A 17,963-nucleotide genomic window follows, 5' to 3' on the forward strand; every position below is an offset into this window, starting at 1 on the left:
GCCCAGTAAAGCAGTGTAATTCAAAAGTAATTCAACAGTAGCCTAAGTAACATTGCACATTTTTGGCCCCACAACACTTAAAAACAGAGAAAGTCTCTATAAAAGGGCATTAAAAACATTAGATAAAAAAATCGTTATCCCACCATTACTCTCGTGTTCTAAAAAAGCATATGCTTTTTGCAGAACTTACCTCAGTGAGTTGGCCGAGTGAATGTGGAGGCGGGGCCAATTAACATATTCATAGGTCCGCGTACACTACATAAAGAAAGGAGGATGAATCCAGCTTCTTATTCGCAGCTTCTTATTTACGCTATCCGTTCCACCTTAAAGATGAACTGAACTGAAATTTGAGAAAAGGTGATATAACAGATGTATTTTATTTATTCTCATTGGTACAATTTTTAAAATGGCAGAATTTGTTAAAAGGGATAAAATGGCATAGGCGGAGTTTGACATTCGAGTCAGGGGGGGCAAAAAAAAAAAACATGCTAAATAAACACATATTTATTTTTATCCCAAGAAAAAACAGTAAAACAATACACTGATATTTTATTGCCTTTATGTCATTGTAAACAGCTAGAACTTCGCATTAACAGCCACTTCGCGTCGCATCTTCGTTATAGGATCATAAAATGTGGACCACTTTTGCACTGTTAAAATATTATCTTCAACCTTAAAGTTTTCTTTCCTTTTTTCAAAACACATTCTGGCAATGATAATGATTAAAAAACTAGTTAAATTTCGCATTTATACTTCATGAATCATTGAAAAAATTTTAAGACACGGGATTAGGCTACCTATTGGTTTTGATGAGGGGGAAAAAAAAACTTTACGAGTGCGGATTAGAACCTCGAACCTCCCGAGTCCTGGATCTGGACCATCACTGTATACACGAAAAAGGGAGTATATACTTTATATACTCACTATACACATGAAAAAAGTGCTATACTCTGACATTGTGCTCATTTTTATTTATGCAATAAAGGGCGTACTTTATACTCACTATACTCGGACATTGTGCTCATTTTTATTTATGTACATCAGAAGCTACAGAACATCGTCTTTCAAAACATGACCTACTCGAAAGAGAGAAAAAGAATGAATGCGTACCCAGCACTTGTGAAAATGCCCTTTCGAGTACGTCTCTGTCCCCAGCACATTTCAAATTGACGCCCATTTATCGCAGAAAAGCTTCTCTCAGAGTTAGATGACACAATCGACCGAGTGAGCGATAACTGTTTATAGAGATTGGGGTTGGTAGTTTTTTTACAGCTTTTTTAAGAAAATGCGATTACCCGTTTCAGCCACCGGGGGGGCAACGCTCCCCCTGCCCCCCCGCAAACTCCGCGCCTGTAAAATGGTACATTAAAAGTGTTGTTTTTGTTACACGGGCGCCGCCATGTTGGATTTCAACGTTCGACTACGTCACTGGCATGGTAAGCCACTCCGTTGCCTACCCGCACCAGCAGAACAGCCGTAGCTTGTAAACAGTCTGAGGCTCGCTGACATGGCTGAGGAAACAGATTTTTTAGCGACACAATATTTAGAGATGTGTACTTTCGTCAATGAGTACATGAAACGTCTGACAATGCATGAAATGTTTTATTTACACAAGTTACAAGTTCAATGCATCACGTTAACGTTACTCGAATCCTTGATATTCGGGTGAGGGGGAAAAGATCCCTGATGTATAGTTTACTGTAAAGGATGGGATTTTCTCCTTCCTAAATGCACCCTCGCCCATAGAGTGAACTGCCAGTACGCTGTTAATCTAAACAATCTGAGAAAAGTGTAACAAGTTAGCCCAGCCGTCACCTATTCGTAAAATACCCTGTTACTTATGGGGCGCTCGCGTCTCAGCTCGGACATCCATTAGAGACAGCATAGCCTCCTTCAACACGTTTCTCTCACCGAACAGCATCCGAAATGAACGGTGCATGGTGATGCATTTTTCGCCGATCAATAAATGTCCATGTTGACCTCTCTGCAACAGATCGTCTCCGTGCAGTGTCTATGCTCCACAGCGCTCGCGCCCACAGTCACTTTCCCCCAAACGATCCTGTACTGCAAGTGAAGCCTGAAACTGATCGTCCTCCATGTGGTGGTAGTCAGACACTACCGGCCTGTCCCTCACGGGCTCAAATGCGTAATCCATGCCGTTAAAAGTGCTCATTTTCGTCTGTGTATACAGGACCTACAGCTGTTGTCTATGGCGCTCCGCGGGTCCTACCATGCCAGTGACGTCATCGGAACTGCCAGCGCAAACAAGCGCAATTTTGCGTTGCTTAAAAAAGCTATATTAATATATATTTTTAAAAAATGTTTAGTGTAATTTACTTTTAATTGTCATAAACAACACGTTTTCAACGTCGAAATTTTTCAGTTCAGTTCATCTTTAAAAGATATGAACTTCCGCGTTTGTAAGCTCACGCTTAACTTAGGGACCGTGCGGTTTTTCTATTGTTTCACGTTTTTAAGGGATCGTGTTGCTTTTGTGTCTATTTTCAGAATAAAAGAATAATACACGCAAATAACACTGATGTATCAGCAAAAATGGACTGTTAACATATAAAGGCACATAATTACAGTATTCTTTATTTGTTGTGTGTCATCTTCTCAATTTAGGGACCATGTGGTTTTTCTCTTATTCACACTTTTTAGGGATCCTGTTATAGGCTATGTGAACAAGCGTAGTTTCGAACTTCCGCTTTTGTCAGAAGTCGGCATATCAGTTTCCAGTCTACGATTGGTCATCCGCATCCACTAATAAACAAACAAGATGAGTGCCGCTTTTGTACGAAAAAAAGAGTTCTTAAACACATCTAAGTTTCTAAGAACTGTAGGTGGATCTAACGTCCGTCTCACACCCGTTTGCAGTGTGTGTTGCGGTGCAGGAGCGCGCTGTTAGTGCATTCACATATTATGATGCGTTTCCAGTAAATAACTGATCCGCGGCTGTACAACAAACACATACTTAACCCACTATAACCCTCTGGGAGTAACAGAGAGGACTCCACCTTTTTCAAGGTATTGGGAGTCTCGATCTCAACATCGCCAAGTATTATCTTTCAGCAATGTGTAAATGACTCATCAACTACCTCAAAAGGCCCAGTATGTCTCCTCAACGCCAGGAGGCAGTGATTGTGGCTGTTAGACGGGACCAGGAAACAACCACATACAAAAACACAGGGGTGGAATGGCATCTTGAAAGAGATGCAACTTCACAGGTGTAGCCGACCCCTTGTGAGGTATCGGAAGGGACCGTCCTGGTGGTCCTGGGGGAGGATGGAGGGGAAAGAAGTGAACCATCATGGTGGTGTAGGATGAACAGCATCTGCGAACTCAGACGTGTAAGTACCTCTTTTATAACACAAGTTTTAGAACATGATTGGATAGATGAGAAGGTAAAAAGTGACTTAACAATTGAGTCTTCCCGGCAGAACTTATGCTAAATCTTTCATTGACAGAGCAGAGTGAATGATGGCCACTCAACTTCAAAGCAAAAGCTTAACTGCGTAAATATTGCATGCTGCCTTTTCTACCTGTATATATGGGGAGTGGCTTGTGATGCAAATCTCATTTACCAATGTGCATTGGCTTGTTTTGTTAACACTCAAAGGTGATTGGAGTCTCAGATCGAACATGACTGACTGGGAACTAGGGATATGATGATGTAGCTACCCTTTTATGGTGCTGGTAACGCAACACATAAAGTCATCTGACCTCATAAACATGTGTAATAGAAAACTGTAACAATATCGGATTGCTAATATTTCATTTTAATAATATATCATATACAGGGATATGCACTCACCTAAAGGATTATTAGGAACACCTGTTCAATTTGTCATTAATGCAATTATCTAATCAACCAATCACATGGCAGTTGCTTCAATGCATTTAGGGGTGTGGTACAGGTCAAGACAATCTCCTGAATTCCAAACTGAATGTCAGAATGGGAAAGAAAGGTGATTTAAGCAATTTTGAGCGTGGCATGGTTGTTGGTGCCAGACGGGCCAGTCTGAGTATTTCACAATCTGCTCAGTTACTGGGATTTTCACGTACAGCCATTTCTAGGGTTTACACAGAATGGTGTGAAAAGGGAAAAACATCCAGTATGTGGCAGTCCTGTGGGTGAAAATGCCTTGTTGATTCCAGCGGTCAGAGGAGCTGACTGATTCAAGCTGATAGAAGAGCAACTTTGACTGAAATAATCACTCGTTACAACCGAGGTATGCAGCAAAGCATTTGTGAAGCCACAACACGCACAACCTTGAGGCGGATGGACTACAACAGCAGGAGACCCCACCAGGTACCACTCATCTCCACTACAAATAGGAAAAGGAGGCTACAATTTGCAAGAGCTCACCAAAATTGGACAGTTGAAGACTGAAAAAATGTTGCCTGGTCTGATGAGTCTTGATTTCTATTGACACATTCAGATGGTAGTGTCAGAATTTGGCATAAACAGAATGAGAACATGGATCCATCATGCCTTGTTACCACTGTGCAGGCTGGTGGTGGTGGTTTATCCATCAATTCAATCTTTCTATTTAACAAACTGCTTGCCCTATGTAGGGTCACAGAAATATGTAATAATATATAATCTATAGGTTTTATGCGGAGCGTCACGTGACCAAACCGGAAAACAGGTCTCATCGCATCCGCTTGTCATAGAAAGTGTTAACGGCCGTAAGAACTGACTACGATATCTATGGATTTTTAAGGTAATCAGCTAACCTACCTAGTTCACTTTGTTATTGGCGTTTTATTCCATTTAAATATCTAAACGTTACCGTGAAGACGAAAAAATATAAAACGTTTAAATATCAATCTGCATATGTGAGGGACATTGGTTATGCTAATCTTTGCTCGCTCCTTTTAAGTTATCTTGAGTAAAACCGCAAAAAATGTCATGAAGCACATACAAAAGACCTGGACCGGAAGCGGTGAGACCTGTTCAAACAGAATGCGGAAGTAAGTTGTGCATAGAGCCCCATTGTTTATGTGGCAGATCTGTAGAGGTTCAGAATACAAGCAGTGATGTACTCCCTTCTTGCAATGCCGACTGTGGGTGTCCTGACTTCCAATGGCACCCAGTGTGTGGACAGAATGGAGTGACCTACCTCTCTCCTTGTCACGCAGGCTGCAGTTCCACTCATGGCACAGGGCAGAATATGGTGAACAACTATCTTTAACTGTTGACCTCAAATTCATTATTGCATGTGTTTGAGTGTCTTTATTACATGTGTTTGAGTGTCTTTTCTTTCTTTTTTTTTAATTTGCACGTGTCTGTCAGACATTCCTCCACTGTGCATGTGTCCAGAGCTGGGGAATGAGTGCTGGGAACTCGTCTGCAGTGCTTGGACAGTGTTCACGAGAGAGCCGATGTACTATAATGTTCTACATCTATCTGGCACTGCAGTCTCTCGCCTTCTTTGTGTTCTGTCTGGGAACTGTTCCCTTCTTCATCATCTCATTGAGGTTCTGTTTAATTACTGTACAGCATATCTTGCTGTGATTAATCACAACTTTTGGTTTTATCCCACAATGATATATATCATACTTAAATGGATGAAATGTCTATTAAATGTTTAATTTGTCCTTGCAGGACTGTGGATCCTGACCTAAAGTTTCTCTCGGTGGGTGTGCTACTATTAGTTTTAAGAGTTTTGGGTAAGTTCACATTTGTTTTATTTGGGTTTATTTAGAGGAAGTGCCACAAGAATTTTAATTAAATTTCAGATGTCGATCACATTGAGTTCTGGCACAGGATTGTTTTTAATGCAATTTTACAATTTTAGTAGTCTTAGACTGCTTTGAAAATGTTGTTTCTCAATAATAGTATTGTTACGTCCACGGACGTATATTTTGTTGTTTTGGTGTCTCCGGCTCTCTTTTGGCTCCTCCCAATTTTTCACTCTGGCAGGTAGCTGATTACGTCTCCAGCTGAACCTGCTTATCAACCAGGAGGGACACAGCATAAAAGCCAGCTGAAGTATCAATCAGGGAGAACCTTTCTCCTGAGCATGGTCTGTGTCCTGCCTGGCCCAGTTTTGGAGAGCTGTTGTGTACCTTGTTGTGGATTGGTGCAACAAAAGTAAAAGCAAAAGTTGTTTTGGTTTGACATTCTGATAGAGGACAGTCCCAACATCAAAAACACCAATTTTGGTGTTTCTAATTCATTCCCTTTAGCGCCACCACCTGTCCAAAGTTTCACTTTTATTAGTCAACGGTCATGTCCCGTCCCAGGGTGAGTGGATTCTGAAGAATTAAGACTCTGGGATCATTTCTCCCAGGAGGATCCGCAGGCTTCCACCACCTCGTCACCACTTGCCAGGCTGCCAGTGATCCCGGAGGGTCACATTTTAGCTGTTGTTATGCAGAGGAAACAAGGCCCACTCCACTTCGGCTCCCGACGCATCATCTACACCCGCAAGTCTCCGTGGCAAACGAGAAAGCTGGCTGTTGTCTACTTCGGAGTCCTCTTCCACTGAGACCACACTTCCTGCTGCACTATCCCAACCGGTCACCAGCCTGGCTATGTCCTCTGCTCCGTGACCCAAGAAGAGGAAGAAGGGAGCCTCTTGTACTCTGTCTCCCCCTGAGCCTGCTCCAGCAAGCGCCGTCCATGAGCCCACTACAGCCGAAGGTATTGTTCCTGAGTCTACAGTCGTGATTGCTGCAGAGAGGGAAGCGGCTGATTCAGCTGCTGAGGCTGTTTTACGCTCAGTTTCAGCTAATCAAGATATGCCGGTCATTATTGCTGCATGAACCCTGTCCGAGTACTTGTCACGTCTTGTCAAAATCCTAGAAGTCCCTGTTAGTCCTGTCTTGTCCCCAGACCCTGTGCCTAGAGCTGCAGAAAGCACTGCTCCCAAGCCAGCTGCAGAGAGCACTGCTCCCGAGTCGGGATCAGAGAGCGCTGTTCCCGAGTCCGCGGTTTCCAAGTCCACTGCAGAGAACGATGTGTCCGAGTCTGCTATGGAGAGCACTGGTTCTGAAGCTGCTTTTGAGAGCCCAGCATTGCCTCTCACCACTCCCCGACCACCTGCAACATCCCCAGTCATGTGTCCTGTTGTGTCCCCTGCTGTTTCCCAGGTCACCCCTGTCACCACATCACCCCGGACTGTTTCCCCTGAGACTGTGCCTCATGTGTCCCCATCCAAGTCTGCCCGGATTCCTCGCCCTCAGCCCTCGTCCCGAAAGCCCAAGACCCCCAGTCCACCCATCCACCCTGGACTATCCCCCACAAACTCTCTTGTTCCTCTGCCCCCCCCCCCTCCCGTGTTTATTTTTATTGTTGCATCCCAACCCTGTTGTCGTGTTTTCGTGTATGCCTTTATTGTTATTTGTCATGTCTTGTTGGTTTGTGTTTGTGTCTCAGTCAGTCTTGTCCCGTGTTTGATGTCTCCTTGAGGAGCGTCTGGAAGCCGCTCCTTAAGGTGGGGGTTCTGTCATGACCCATGACCCATAGACCCATGTTTTATGTGTAAGCACATGGCCATTTGTTTGGGCTGTGTGCTTGCGTTGTCTCGTCACCGAACTCCGCCGCCTTGTTACCCTTGTTTAGTCTTCATTAATTTATCTGTGTCACCTGTTATGTTCTCATTACTCTCCCTTTATCATCCCCTTGTGTTTGCTGTCCTGTGTCGGTTCATTGTGAAACCTGCTGGGATGTTACACTCTGTGAATCCTGCCCATGTTTGCTATAGTTAAGTGTGAGTCATTGCTAAATATTATCTGTGAGAATCTTGTCTTAGTTACATGTCCTGTGAAGATCCTGTTCGTGTATTTGCTGTTAGTAAGTGTTTAGTCTTCTGTCTAAGTCTTAGTCTAGTTAGTCATTCTCTTCCTCATCTTGTTTTACCCTATTGTGGGCATTATTTTCCCCTTTTTGTCTGCAATAAATTGTGTATTCAGTTTACTCTGTCTGCGCCTGGGTTCTCCTTCCTCAACATCATAACAAATATAGTCATTTAGTTAATTTCAGCTTGTTGAAAAATGTTTTTGCTCTTTCAAAATTCTGTAAAACCTACTGCATGTAAATGTGATGGTTTTTGATTGATCTACAATAGGGCTAAAGTGTAAGTTAAAGGTTAATAAAACTGTCCAATGACTTGGATGTGAATATAAAAGACACAATGTCACGATTCCTGTCTTGTGTTTTCCTTCTCTTGTGTGGACTTTAGTTATTTCCTGTTCCGTGCCATGTTTTGTAGTCCTTTGTAGTTTTTCTTGTTGATGAGTTCCCCCAGGTGTTTCTGATTTGCCATGCCCCGTTGTTCCCTTGTTTAGCTTGTTTGTCTGTGTATTTAAACCTCTGTGCTTCAGTTTTTGGGTGTCGGTCGTTGTTTAAATGTTTGCTGTTTCTAAGTTCCTGTTCTGAGTTCCTGTTCTTGTTTTTCCCTGGATTCCCTGTTTGTTTTGTTATTATTAAAAGTGCTTGCATTTGGATACATTCTCCGCTTCATTCCTGCCTGCAGCGTAACGACCGACCACACCTAGATCCAGCAGCAGCAGCCATTCCTACCCAGTGCCCAGACATCCGAATTATGTGTCTCCGTCAAGGAGATCGACCAATTGAGGATTATGTGATGGACTTTCTGAAGGATGCTCATCTGACTTGCATGGAGGAGGTATGCTCGATGATATTTTTTCGCGGAGGACTGTCTGAGCCACTCAGCTACCTTCTGCAATTACATGACCCTAGCTGGACTCTTGAGTTTTATATTGACTTGGCCCTGCAACTGAGCGGGTCAGCTTTTACGGTGGGTTTGGTGGACAAAGCTGAGGATCACGTCCACCCTGCCGAACCTGCGCTCACCGTCAGCCCTGCCGAGCCTACGCTCCACATCACTTCTGCCGAGCCTGCGCCCCACATCACTTCTGCCGAGCCAGAGACGCTTCACGTCATTTCTGCCGAGCCAGAGACGCTTCACGTCACTTCTGCCAAGCCAGAGACGCTTCACGTCACTTCCGCCGAGCCAGAGACGCTTCACGTCACTTCCGCCAAGCCAGAAACTCTTCACGTCACTTCCACCAAGCCAGAGACTTTTCACGTCACTTGCTCTGAGCTTCCTTGTCTACGGACAAGATGGCCGCCTCCGAGCCAGTGTCTACAGACAAGATGGCCACCTCCGAGCCAGTGTCTATGGACAAGATGGCCGCCTCCGAGCCAGTGTCTACGGACAAGATGGCCGATTCAGAGACTGTTCACATTACTTCTGCCGATCCAGAGTCTGTTCACGTCACCTCCTCCGAGCCAGTGGCTACGGACAAGATGGTCGATTCAGAGACTGTTCAAATCACTTCTGCTGATCCAGAGTCTGTTCACATCAGTGCCTAAGAGCCAGTGTCTACAGACAAGATGGCCGCCTTCGAGCCAGTGTCTACAGACAATATGGCCGCCTCCGAGCCAGTGTCTATGGACAAGATGGCAGATTCAGAGACTGTTCAAATCACTTCTGCTGATCCAGAGTCTGTTCACGTCAACGCCTCCGAGCCAGTGTCTACGGACAAGATGGCCAACTCCGAGCCAGTGTCTATGGACAAGATGGCCGAGCCAGTGTGTGTGTCTGCCCCTGAACCAGTGTGTGTGTTGTATCTTCCCGAGCCTGAACCAGTGTGTGTGTTGTCTGTTCCTGATCCAGTGTGCGTGTTGTCTGATTCCGAGCCAGAACCAGTTTGTGTGTTGTCTGTTCCCGAGCCTGAGCGAGTATGTGTGTCTGCCCCTGAACCAGTGTGTGTGTTGTCTGTCCCCGAGCCCGAGTGTGTGTCATCTGTCCTCGAGCCCGAGTGTGTGTCGTCTGTCCCCGAGCCAGAGTGTGTGTCGTTTGTCCCCGAGCAGGAGTGTGTCGTCGGTCCCCGAGCAAGAGTGTGTGTCGTTGGTCCCCAAGCCAGAGTGTGTCGTCTGTCCCCGAGCCAGAGTGTGTGTCGCTTGTCCCAGAGCCAGTGTGTGTGTCGTCTGTCCCTGAGCCAGTGTCCATGTCTTTTTCTGTTCTTGCTCCTGAGCCAGTTCCTGAACAGGTTCCTGTTCCTGAGCCACCATGGTCTTCACCGCTGTGGCCGCCCGAGGGGTCTTCACCGCCCTGGCCGCCCGAGGGGTCTTCACCGCACTGGACGCCCACACAATCTGCTCCGCCCTGGTCGTCTGCACAGCCTGATCCACCCTAGTCCCCTCTTCCTCTTCTGCTCCATGGACCTGGCCCTCCATACCACCCTCAGATCCGTCTGCGCTCCACCTCCTACCTGGACAGTTTTTTTTTTTTGAGTGTCTGGAATCCGCTCCTTGGGTGGGGGGCTATGTCACGATTCCTGTCTTGTGTTTTCCTTGTCTTGTGTGGACTTTAGTTATTTCCTGTTTCGTGCCATGTCATGTCTTGTTGATGAGTTCCCCCAGGTGTTTCTGATTTGCCATGCCCTGTTGTTCCCTTGTTTAGCTTGTTTGTCTGTGTATTTAAACCTCTGTGCTTCAGTTTTTGGGTGTCGGTCGTTGTTTAAATGTTTGCTGTTTCTAAGTTCCTGTTCTGAGTTCCTGTTCTTGTTTTTCCCTGGATTCCCTGTTTGTTTTGTTATTATTAAAAGTGCTTGCATTTGGATCCATTCTCCGCTTCATTCCTGCCTGCAGCGTAACATACGAGATCCTGCTTTGGGCATTTTTCAAATGCATATTCAATTGCTTTTTCTCTAAGACGCATCTAGACATGTAAGTGTTTCAAAATTATGATTTAATAATATTTTGTTCATATTTGCATTTAATTACAATGTATTTTGCCTTGAATAATCTCTGACATGATGTGAATGGATACACTTTTTTTTGTTTAAAAGAAACTGAAACATTAGGATCGAACATAATAAGTCAATCCAACAAAATAATAATAGTCTGTTAAATAGTTTAAGACATTGAGGCAGTTCAACATCAAAATGGTTGATTGTACAAAATAAATTATTATTTTTTTTAATATGAACAGCATTACACCAGAATATGCTAAATTACTAACAGTGAATGGACTGAAAGGAAAAAAAAATTGTAGTTTTTCATCAGTTTATTATTATCATTTTATTTAATTTGTTTTATCTGTTTTTTTTTGTTTTTTTTTACTTATTACATTTTATACAGTATCAATTTTTCCACATAAGAACACAACTTCAACTTTGACAAGTTTGTCTTTCATTTTTCATCAGTTTGTGATTTGTTTACCTTCACTAGCCCATTGTTCACTATGATATTGGAGGGCAGCCCGGAGGGGTTCCTTGAGTCCAGTCCAGTGGAGTATTCAGACAGTAATAAGAAAACGTCTCAGGCTAAATGCTGCTCCCCAAGTCTAAAGGCAAGAGACATTGTCTTTGACCATATGCATGTTTAACCGAGCAACAATTGTAGAGCTGATTATTTTAGCCGATAATTTGTTGTATAATGGTGTATAGCTTCTGACAAAAAAGGTTAAATCTTCTAACTTAGTCTCTTTTTTACCCTTGTGACTGGAAAGATCTTTATTGGTGTACTTGCCTTCTGTTATTTCTCCAAATCCATGACGGGGGTTTACACCAAAAGCACCATCACTCAGATTGAGAGACGGTTTGAGATCCCAAGTTCTACTGCTGGTATCATCGATGGCAGTTTTGAAATAGGTGAGTTGAGATGTGTCGAGCTGCACTGAGAAATGAGGGCCGAGGTTCACCCGTTAGATGAGTACTTATAGCAGTGGGATCTTATAGCAGTGGGATCTGGGACAGTTGATTGATGGTATGCTATGAAACAACAGATAACTTGCATAAATAATTTCACATTTGCTTCTAGGTAATCTGTTGGTTATCACTGTGGTAAGCTACTTTGGTGCCAAGTTTCACAGGCCCAAGATCATTGGAGCAGGGGTCCTGCTGATGGCTATAGGGACACTGATAATGGCTTTACCTCACTTCATTATGGACCGGTGAGTAATGTTCATGGGTCAATGACAAATAAGGATGTCTGCGATGAAGAACAGAAACAAATCTTTTGTAAGTCCTTAGAATATGACTCTTTGTATTCTTGTTTCATGTGATTTTGAAAAACTCATATGACATTTTCATGAAAAGTTTAAATGTAATTATAGCGGCTACAGAACCCAATGATGATACCGCTGAGAGACTAAGACAGGGACAACATCAATGAGGCAAATTATCTTTTACTAGCAGTTCTTCATTGCTGGCTGATGTTTTTTGATGGTACAAAGTTTAGAGGTCAACAAAGAATACATCGCCCCTGCTCACCCCCTCTCACCTAACTTAATCAGTGAACAGATGACTAATATTCACATTCCTACGTAATTCCGTGACCCACCAGGATCACGAGACAATCAAAAACATTAACTCTTTCATGTCTAATGACTCATGTCTAATGACTATTAATGTTATGTTGAATAAATTAAAGCTACACTGTGTAACTCTTTTAGTTTATTCTTAGCTAAAAACACTTAGTTCTTTCGAAAATATATGTGCGCATTGATGTACATTTACTTCGTTCAAGTAATAAAGTATTCACTTGAGTGTATAATATGCCATTGAAAATACATACGGGTAAGGGGTTCTAATGTCGGTCGCCATGTTGACCCTCCATCTTGAAAGTACATTAGCCAAAGAGGGACATACCCGTCAATTCAAGCTTCGCCTTTCGCGTTTACGTTAACAATCAAGGACGAGGTCGAACTGGAAACCATGTTAATCTTACTACATTGGCCACAGTAGGAGTTAAAACGAAATCGGAATTGAGAGGAACAGAAACTAATATTCACTGGATGATCATATACCTTTTCACCGCTAGATGGGGGTAAAAATCACACAGTGTAGCGTTAATGGATGGCCACCATATAATACCCCTAATTACCATATTCATACTAAAATATTTAATAAAGATCCACCTCATAAAGGTCAGAATTTTGAAGATCTGTATTTTAAATGCTTTTATTATTTATGTGTCTGTTTGTTTCTGACAGGTACAAGTACGATACAGCTGCCGCCCACACTAATGATGCTGATAATTTCACAGTGAGATCCACATGCTCACCTGACGCCCAGAATACTGTTCAACAGCTTGTAGCCGGTAATGCATGATTATATGTGGAAAAGCATGTGGGATATATTAATTGTAAAAAGCAGTAAAATACCCAACAGAGCACTCTATGTGGGTTGTGTAGGATGCCAAAAAGGGGAAGAGGAAAGCTCGCCCACATGGGTGATTGTGCTGTTGGGAAACATTATTCGTGGAATCGGGGAAGCCAACCTCGGTCCTTTGGGAATGTCTTTCATAGATGATTATGCACACCCAGAAAACTCTGCTTTTTACATTGGTGAGAAAATTATTGTGTGTGTGTGTGAGTGTTTTAATCTCAAACCAAAGTACCCTTGTCTCTCATGTGATGTTTATATTCTGTAGGTTGCCTGCACACACTTGGAATCATCGGGCCAATTTTTGGTTACTCGCTTGGATCTCTGTGTGCTAGACTTTACGTGGACATTGGCTTGGTTGATAGAGGTGAGTTAAAGTTTTTATACCTTAGAACTCACTAACAAGAAAGTACCAAAAAGTGCAGTATTACATTGTTTGTTTTGACATGTACCGTGGTAATACTTCCTCTTTTAAGGACCTTGAGGAACCATGCAAATACAAAATACCATACATATTCAATATTCATGGTAAATATGTAAATATGGTAATGGACAAGGTGGAGTTAGAGTAGAGTCTCAATCTGGAAAACAGTGGTCTACCATAGAAGCATTTTCAGAGCAGAAGACCACCATGGCAGAACTGGAACCACCATGGCACAACAGTTGAACACGATAATGGAGCAGAAGACCGTGAGGGTACAGGTGGAGCAGGAGGCCTTAGGGGATCCAGCAGAATAGGGGAGCCAGAGGAGCAAATGACCCAGGATAGGGAGGCAGACTATGAGGCCGCAGGAAAGCCGGTTGAGTGAAAGACCACAAAAGAGCCAGCAGATTATAAGATTAGAAACCCACCACAGGGGTCTCCAATGCTTCAGCGGAACAGGGTAAGTATGCTTCAGGGGAAGTATCAGTAGATGCAGCTGGAAGCACTGAGTTGGTCTTCAGGCTGTAGATGGACTAAGCCATTACCACCCTCCATTACTGTCACCAGGAGAACAGACCCATTTGGTACCTTGGGGAAAAAAATGACTCCCTGGAAAGTTAGGAGAAACAGAAGTAGGGGAGCCCAACACATGAAGGCATGGAGGCTGAAGGAACTAGGAGTCTGGCAGAATCAACGGACAGAGGTAACAAGGTAAAAATGGAGGGAGGAGTGACACAGATGGAGCCAGTGAAAGGAGGAACCCCTGAGGAGTTGATGGATGGAAATACCATGGAGGAGTTGGTGGAGTAGTAAAGGAGGATTGCGGTTGGTCTTTGTGGCCAGAACAAGAAGTTCAATGGAGACTCCTGATACCTAAGAGAATTAAAGCCCATGAGTGTCCTCTATGGTCAGGAAGAAGGTTTGGAAGAAAGGATGGTTAATCTCAACAACAGAGATGGCAGGGATGAAGATATGGTTGCTATTTGTGGTTAAGAAGCTTGTCCTTGTGCAGCTTGTCCTCTGCAAGAAGTTAAGATCCCTTGAGTCCATAATAAAGAGCTGGTCTTCTTTCAGGTAGAAAACACACACAGCTTCATGGGGAACCCAAGTGTATGGTCTTTTTTTGGGTTATAGATCATGAATAGGTAAGTATGACAACAGAAAAAGATTTGTTGGGATTGCAAGACAGGCAAGATGGGAACCACACAGATGGAGAACAGATGAAGAAAAAGAGTCTTTCGATGAAGGGAAGCTGAGATGGACATGAGGTAAGTAAATCTACTGACTAAAAACAGAGCAGTCCATTTGTTCTCATCAGAGACTGTGGAGTATAAATGCTGTTCTTGATAGCAGGTGTGATAGAATAAATGGAGTGGGTGAATAGTGAAATAAGGTGATGAGGTTTTAATATACAAATATATTGTTTATTTGTATAATTTCTTCTCATTATCAGAGAGTGTGACCATCACCCCTCTGGACTCCCGCTGGGTTGGGGCCTGGTGGTTGGGTTATGTGGTTTCTGGGCTGTTGTCTCTGCTTGCTGCTTTGCCTCTCTGGTTCCTGCCAAGAGCTTTACCTGAAAACCCCCAAACCTATGAGCTAGACAACCCCTCCAAACGACATAAACATACACCCCGCTTTGCAGAGATAGCTAAAGGTATGGCAACCTTACACCGACCACAAGGGTTAGATCCATGATTCAAATTAGTAACACAGATCAGGTTACAACACATAATACAGGTTTGGAAGAATATGAGTTTTCAGGAAATTAATGGAGGTTATTATTATAAATTATAAAGTGTTATTATGGTCTACTATGACAATGTAAAAAAAAAGATTGTTTTAAACATTTGCATATTTGCTTGTTTTCTAGATTTTGGGCCATCTCTGAAGAGTCTGCTCACCAACAATATCTATCTCCTCTACCTGGTTTCCAATGTAGTGGCATTCAATGCCTTTGTCATACTCATAACATATACGCCAAAGTATTTGGAACAGCAGTTTGGACAAAGTGCATCCAAGACAAACTTTCTCATAGGTGACAACTGCCATGATTACTGCAATGTCTATTTTATTATTTTTTTTTTATTTGTCTGCTGGCTGTTTGAACTGAGTGTGCTTATATATTTCTTTAGGAGTGACTACTATTCCGCCAGCGGCTCTAAGTATGTTCCTGAGTGGATGGATAATGAAGAGGTTTAAACTGGATCTGCTGGGATCTGCAAGATTGACATTTTTCACTGGAATCACCGCATTGTTTCTCACCATACCTAACTTTGCTCTTAGCTGTGAGAATACAGATGTCGCTGGGGTCACAGTCCCCTATCAAGGGTACTTTCATCTCCAGTCACACTCTTATTGCATCATGGAAACTATAAATTATCCATCAATTCAATCTTTCTATTTAACAAACTGCTTGCCCTATGTAGGGTCACAGAAAATCTAATATTGTTTATGTGGCAGATCTGTAGAAGTTCAGAACATAAGCAGTGATGTATTCACTTCTTGCAATGCCGACTGTGGGTGTCCTGACTTCCAATGGGACCCAGTGTGTGGACAGAATGGAGTGACCTACATCTCTCCTTGTCACGCAGGCTGCAGTTCCACTCATGGCACAGGCCAGAATATGGTGAACAACTATCTTTAACTGTTGACCTCAAATTCATTATTACATGTGTTTGAGTGTCTTTATTACATGTGTTTGAGTGTCTTTTCTTTCTTTTTTTTATTTGCACGTGTTTGTCAGACATTCCTCCACTGTGCATGTGTCCAGAGCTGGGGAATGAGTGCTGGGAACTCGTCTGCAGTACTTGGACAGTGTTCACGAGAGAGCAGATGTACTGTAATGTTCTACATCTATCTGGCACTGGAGTCTCTCGCCTTCTTTGTGTTCTGTCTGGGAACTGTTCCCTCGTTCATCATCTCATTGAGGTTCTGTTTAATTACTGTACAACAAATCTTACCGTGATTAATCACAACTTTGTTTTATTCCACAATGGTGTATATATCATATTTAAATGGATGAAATGTGTATTAAATGTTTAATTTGTCCTTGCAGGATTGTGGATCCTGAGCTAAAGTCTCTCTCGGTGGGCGTGCTACTATTGGTTTTAAGAGTTTTGGGTAAGTTCACATTTGTATTGTTTGGGTTTATTTAGAAGAAGTGCCACAAGAATTTTAATTAAATTACAGATGTCGATCACATTGAGGTCTGGCACAGCATTGTTTTTAATGCAATTTCACTCTTTTAAAGGTGGTATTCCTGCTCCTATTTACTTTGGGGCTCTTATTGACTCTACCTGTCTGAAATGGGGTCAAAAAAAATGTGGTGGAAGAGGTGCTTGCAGAATGTATGACACTGAGACTTTTAGGTGAGCAAATCTGGCAGGGGTATCATGTAGCCCCAACTGATTCATGCTAAAATGTAATGTGACCCTCATCAGGTTCCTGTTTCTGGGACTGCTCAACTCTCTGCGGGTGTTAGGATTTATCCTGCTATGGCTGGCCATCACACAGATTAACAGGAAAGTACAGAATGATAAAAGGATGTCTAAGGACATAGAACTGCGGGAGCCTGTGCTGTGTGATCCAGAAAAGCAGAAGACTCTAATATAATGTTCTGCAATGTTTTTAATAAAAATCTGCATTGTAAAAAAGCACTATATAAATGGAGGTAAATTGAATTCACTTGATTACAGTAATGTTTTAGGTTCATTCTATGTTTCTAGTCTAGTAAAACATTCACTGAAGGTTATTTTGCTAGTAGCAGCAAAACGTTTGTTGTTGCCAAAGGTTTGCTGATGGTTCAGTACAGGTGGAGAGCTGCAAATCTCTGGGAATTATTTATAGGAAATTAATTTGTTTGCCATTCATATTCAACATATTAACAGCAAGTTTACTGTTTTCCATTGGGGATGAATTGTCCATGTGAATGCAAACACAAACCACTGCAGCCATCTACATATTCCAAGCAGATTTGTCTTGGGATGCATTGCATGTTGAAGTTTGTTAAAGGGTTAGTTCACCCAAAAATGAATATTTTGTCAGTATTTACTCACCCTCATGTTGTTCCAAACCTGTATGTGTTTATTTGTCCTGCTGAACACAAAGGAAGATTCCTTTGTGTTCAGCAGGACAAATAAACACATACAGGTTTGGAACAAACGGAATGACTAAAAACGGCATGACTAAAAACGGCATAGAGTTGGGTGGTGGTCAGCGGGGTAGATCCAGGACGCTGGATCTGCTGTCGAGCCCTCCCGAGGTGTTATGGGCTTAAATCGACGAAACACCAAGGAAGGGGGGTGCCCATCTGATGACCGGCTGTAACCACTTAATTCTTGCAGTGTTGAGAGATGTAGCCCTGAGCTGGCCCTGGGAGAAGGTTGGT

General features: G+C 42.9%; 1 protein-coding gene and 1 long non-coding RNA gene across 4 annotated transcripts in view; one reads left to right on the forward strand and one right to left on the reverse strand.

Annotated features, from left to right (window-relative positions):
- Positions 1–17,963, reverse strand: part of LOC120477097 (uncharacterized) — a 283,701-nt gene that overhangs the window by 10,134 nt on the left and 255,604 nt on the right. Inside the window, exon 1 of one of the 2 annotated variants that reach the window (XR_016149831.1) lies at positions 191–323. The exons of the other annotated variant lie outside the window; for it this stretch is intronic. This is a non-coding gene — a long non-coding RNA (uncharacterized LOC120477097). Of the gene's footprint in view, positions 1–190; positions 324–17,963 lie in introns of those variants that run through there. 2 annotated transcript variants of the gene reach the window in all.
- Positions 1,360–17,188, forward strand: LOC120477087 (solute carrier organic anion transporter family member 1C1-like). Of its 2 annotated transcripts, XM_089126748.1 has the most exons (16): positions 5,070–5,180; positions 5,300–5,484; positions 5,612–11,333; positions 11,493–11,634; positions 11,804–11,936; positions 12,978–13,084; positions 13,179–13,331; positions 13,418–13,516; positions 15,027–15,230; positions 15,447–15,611; positions 15,709–15,904; positions 16,037–16,202; positions 16,320–16,504; positions 16,632–16,696; positions 16,827–16,944; positions 17,017–17,188. In XM_089126748.1, exons 3-16 carry the CDS (start codon positions 11,226–11,228, stop codon positions 17,186–17,188), a joined length of 2,013 nt encoding a protein of 670 aa, XP_088982874.1. In that variant the 5' UTR covers positions 5,070–5,180; positions 5,300–5,484; positions 5,612–11,225. The 2 variants fall into 2 exon arrangements, 1 of the variants encoding a protein (XP_088982874.1); XR_016149829.1 differs by lacking the exons at positions 16,320–16,504; positions 17,017–17,188 and having other exon boundaries at positions 1,360–5,180.

Source organism: Pimephales promelas, chromosome 24 (assembly GCF_988280905.1).
Source record: "Pimephales promelas chromosome 24, fPimPro1.hap1.1, whole genome shotgun sequence".
NCBI lineage: Eukaryota > Metazoa > Chordata > Actinopteri > Cypriniformes > Leuciscidae > Pimephales > Pimephales promelas.

Excerpts from the sequence above, each read along its gene's own strand:
- LOC120477087 (XM_089126748.1), top strand. The coding sequence starts at position 11,226 with ATGATATTGGAGGGCAGCCCGGAGGGGTTCCTTGAGTCCAGTCCAGTG. Across the intron at positions 11,635-11,803 it reads CGATGGCAGTTTTGAAATAG|GTAATCTGTTGGTTATCACT; the intron begins GTGAGTTGAGAT and ends ATTTGCTTCTAG. Across the intron at positions 16,945-17,016 it reads TATGACACTGAGACTTTTAG|GTTCCTGTTTCTGGGACTGC; the intron begins GTGAGCAAATCT and ends GACCCTCATCAG.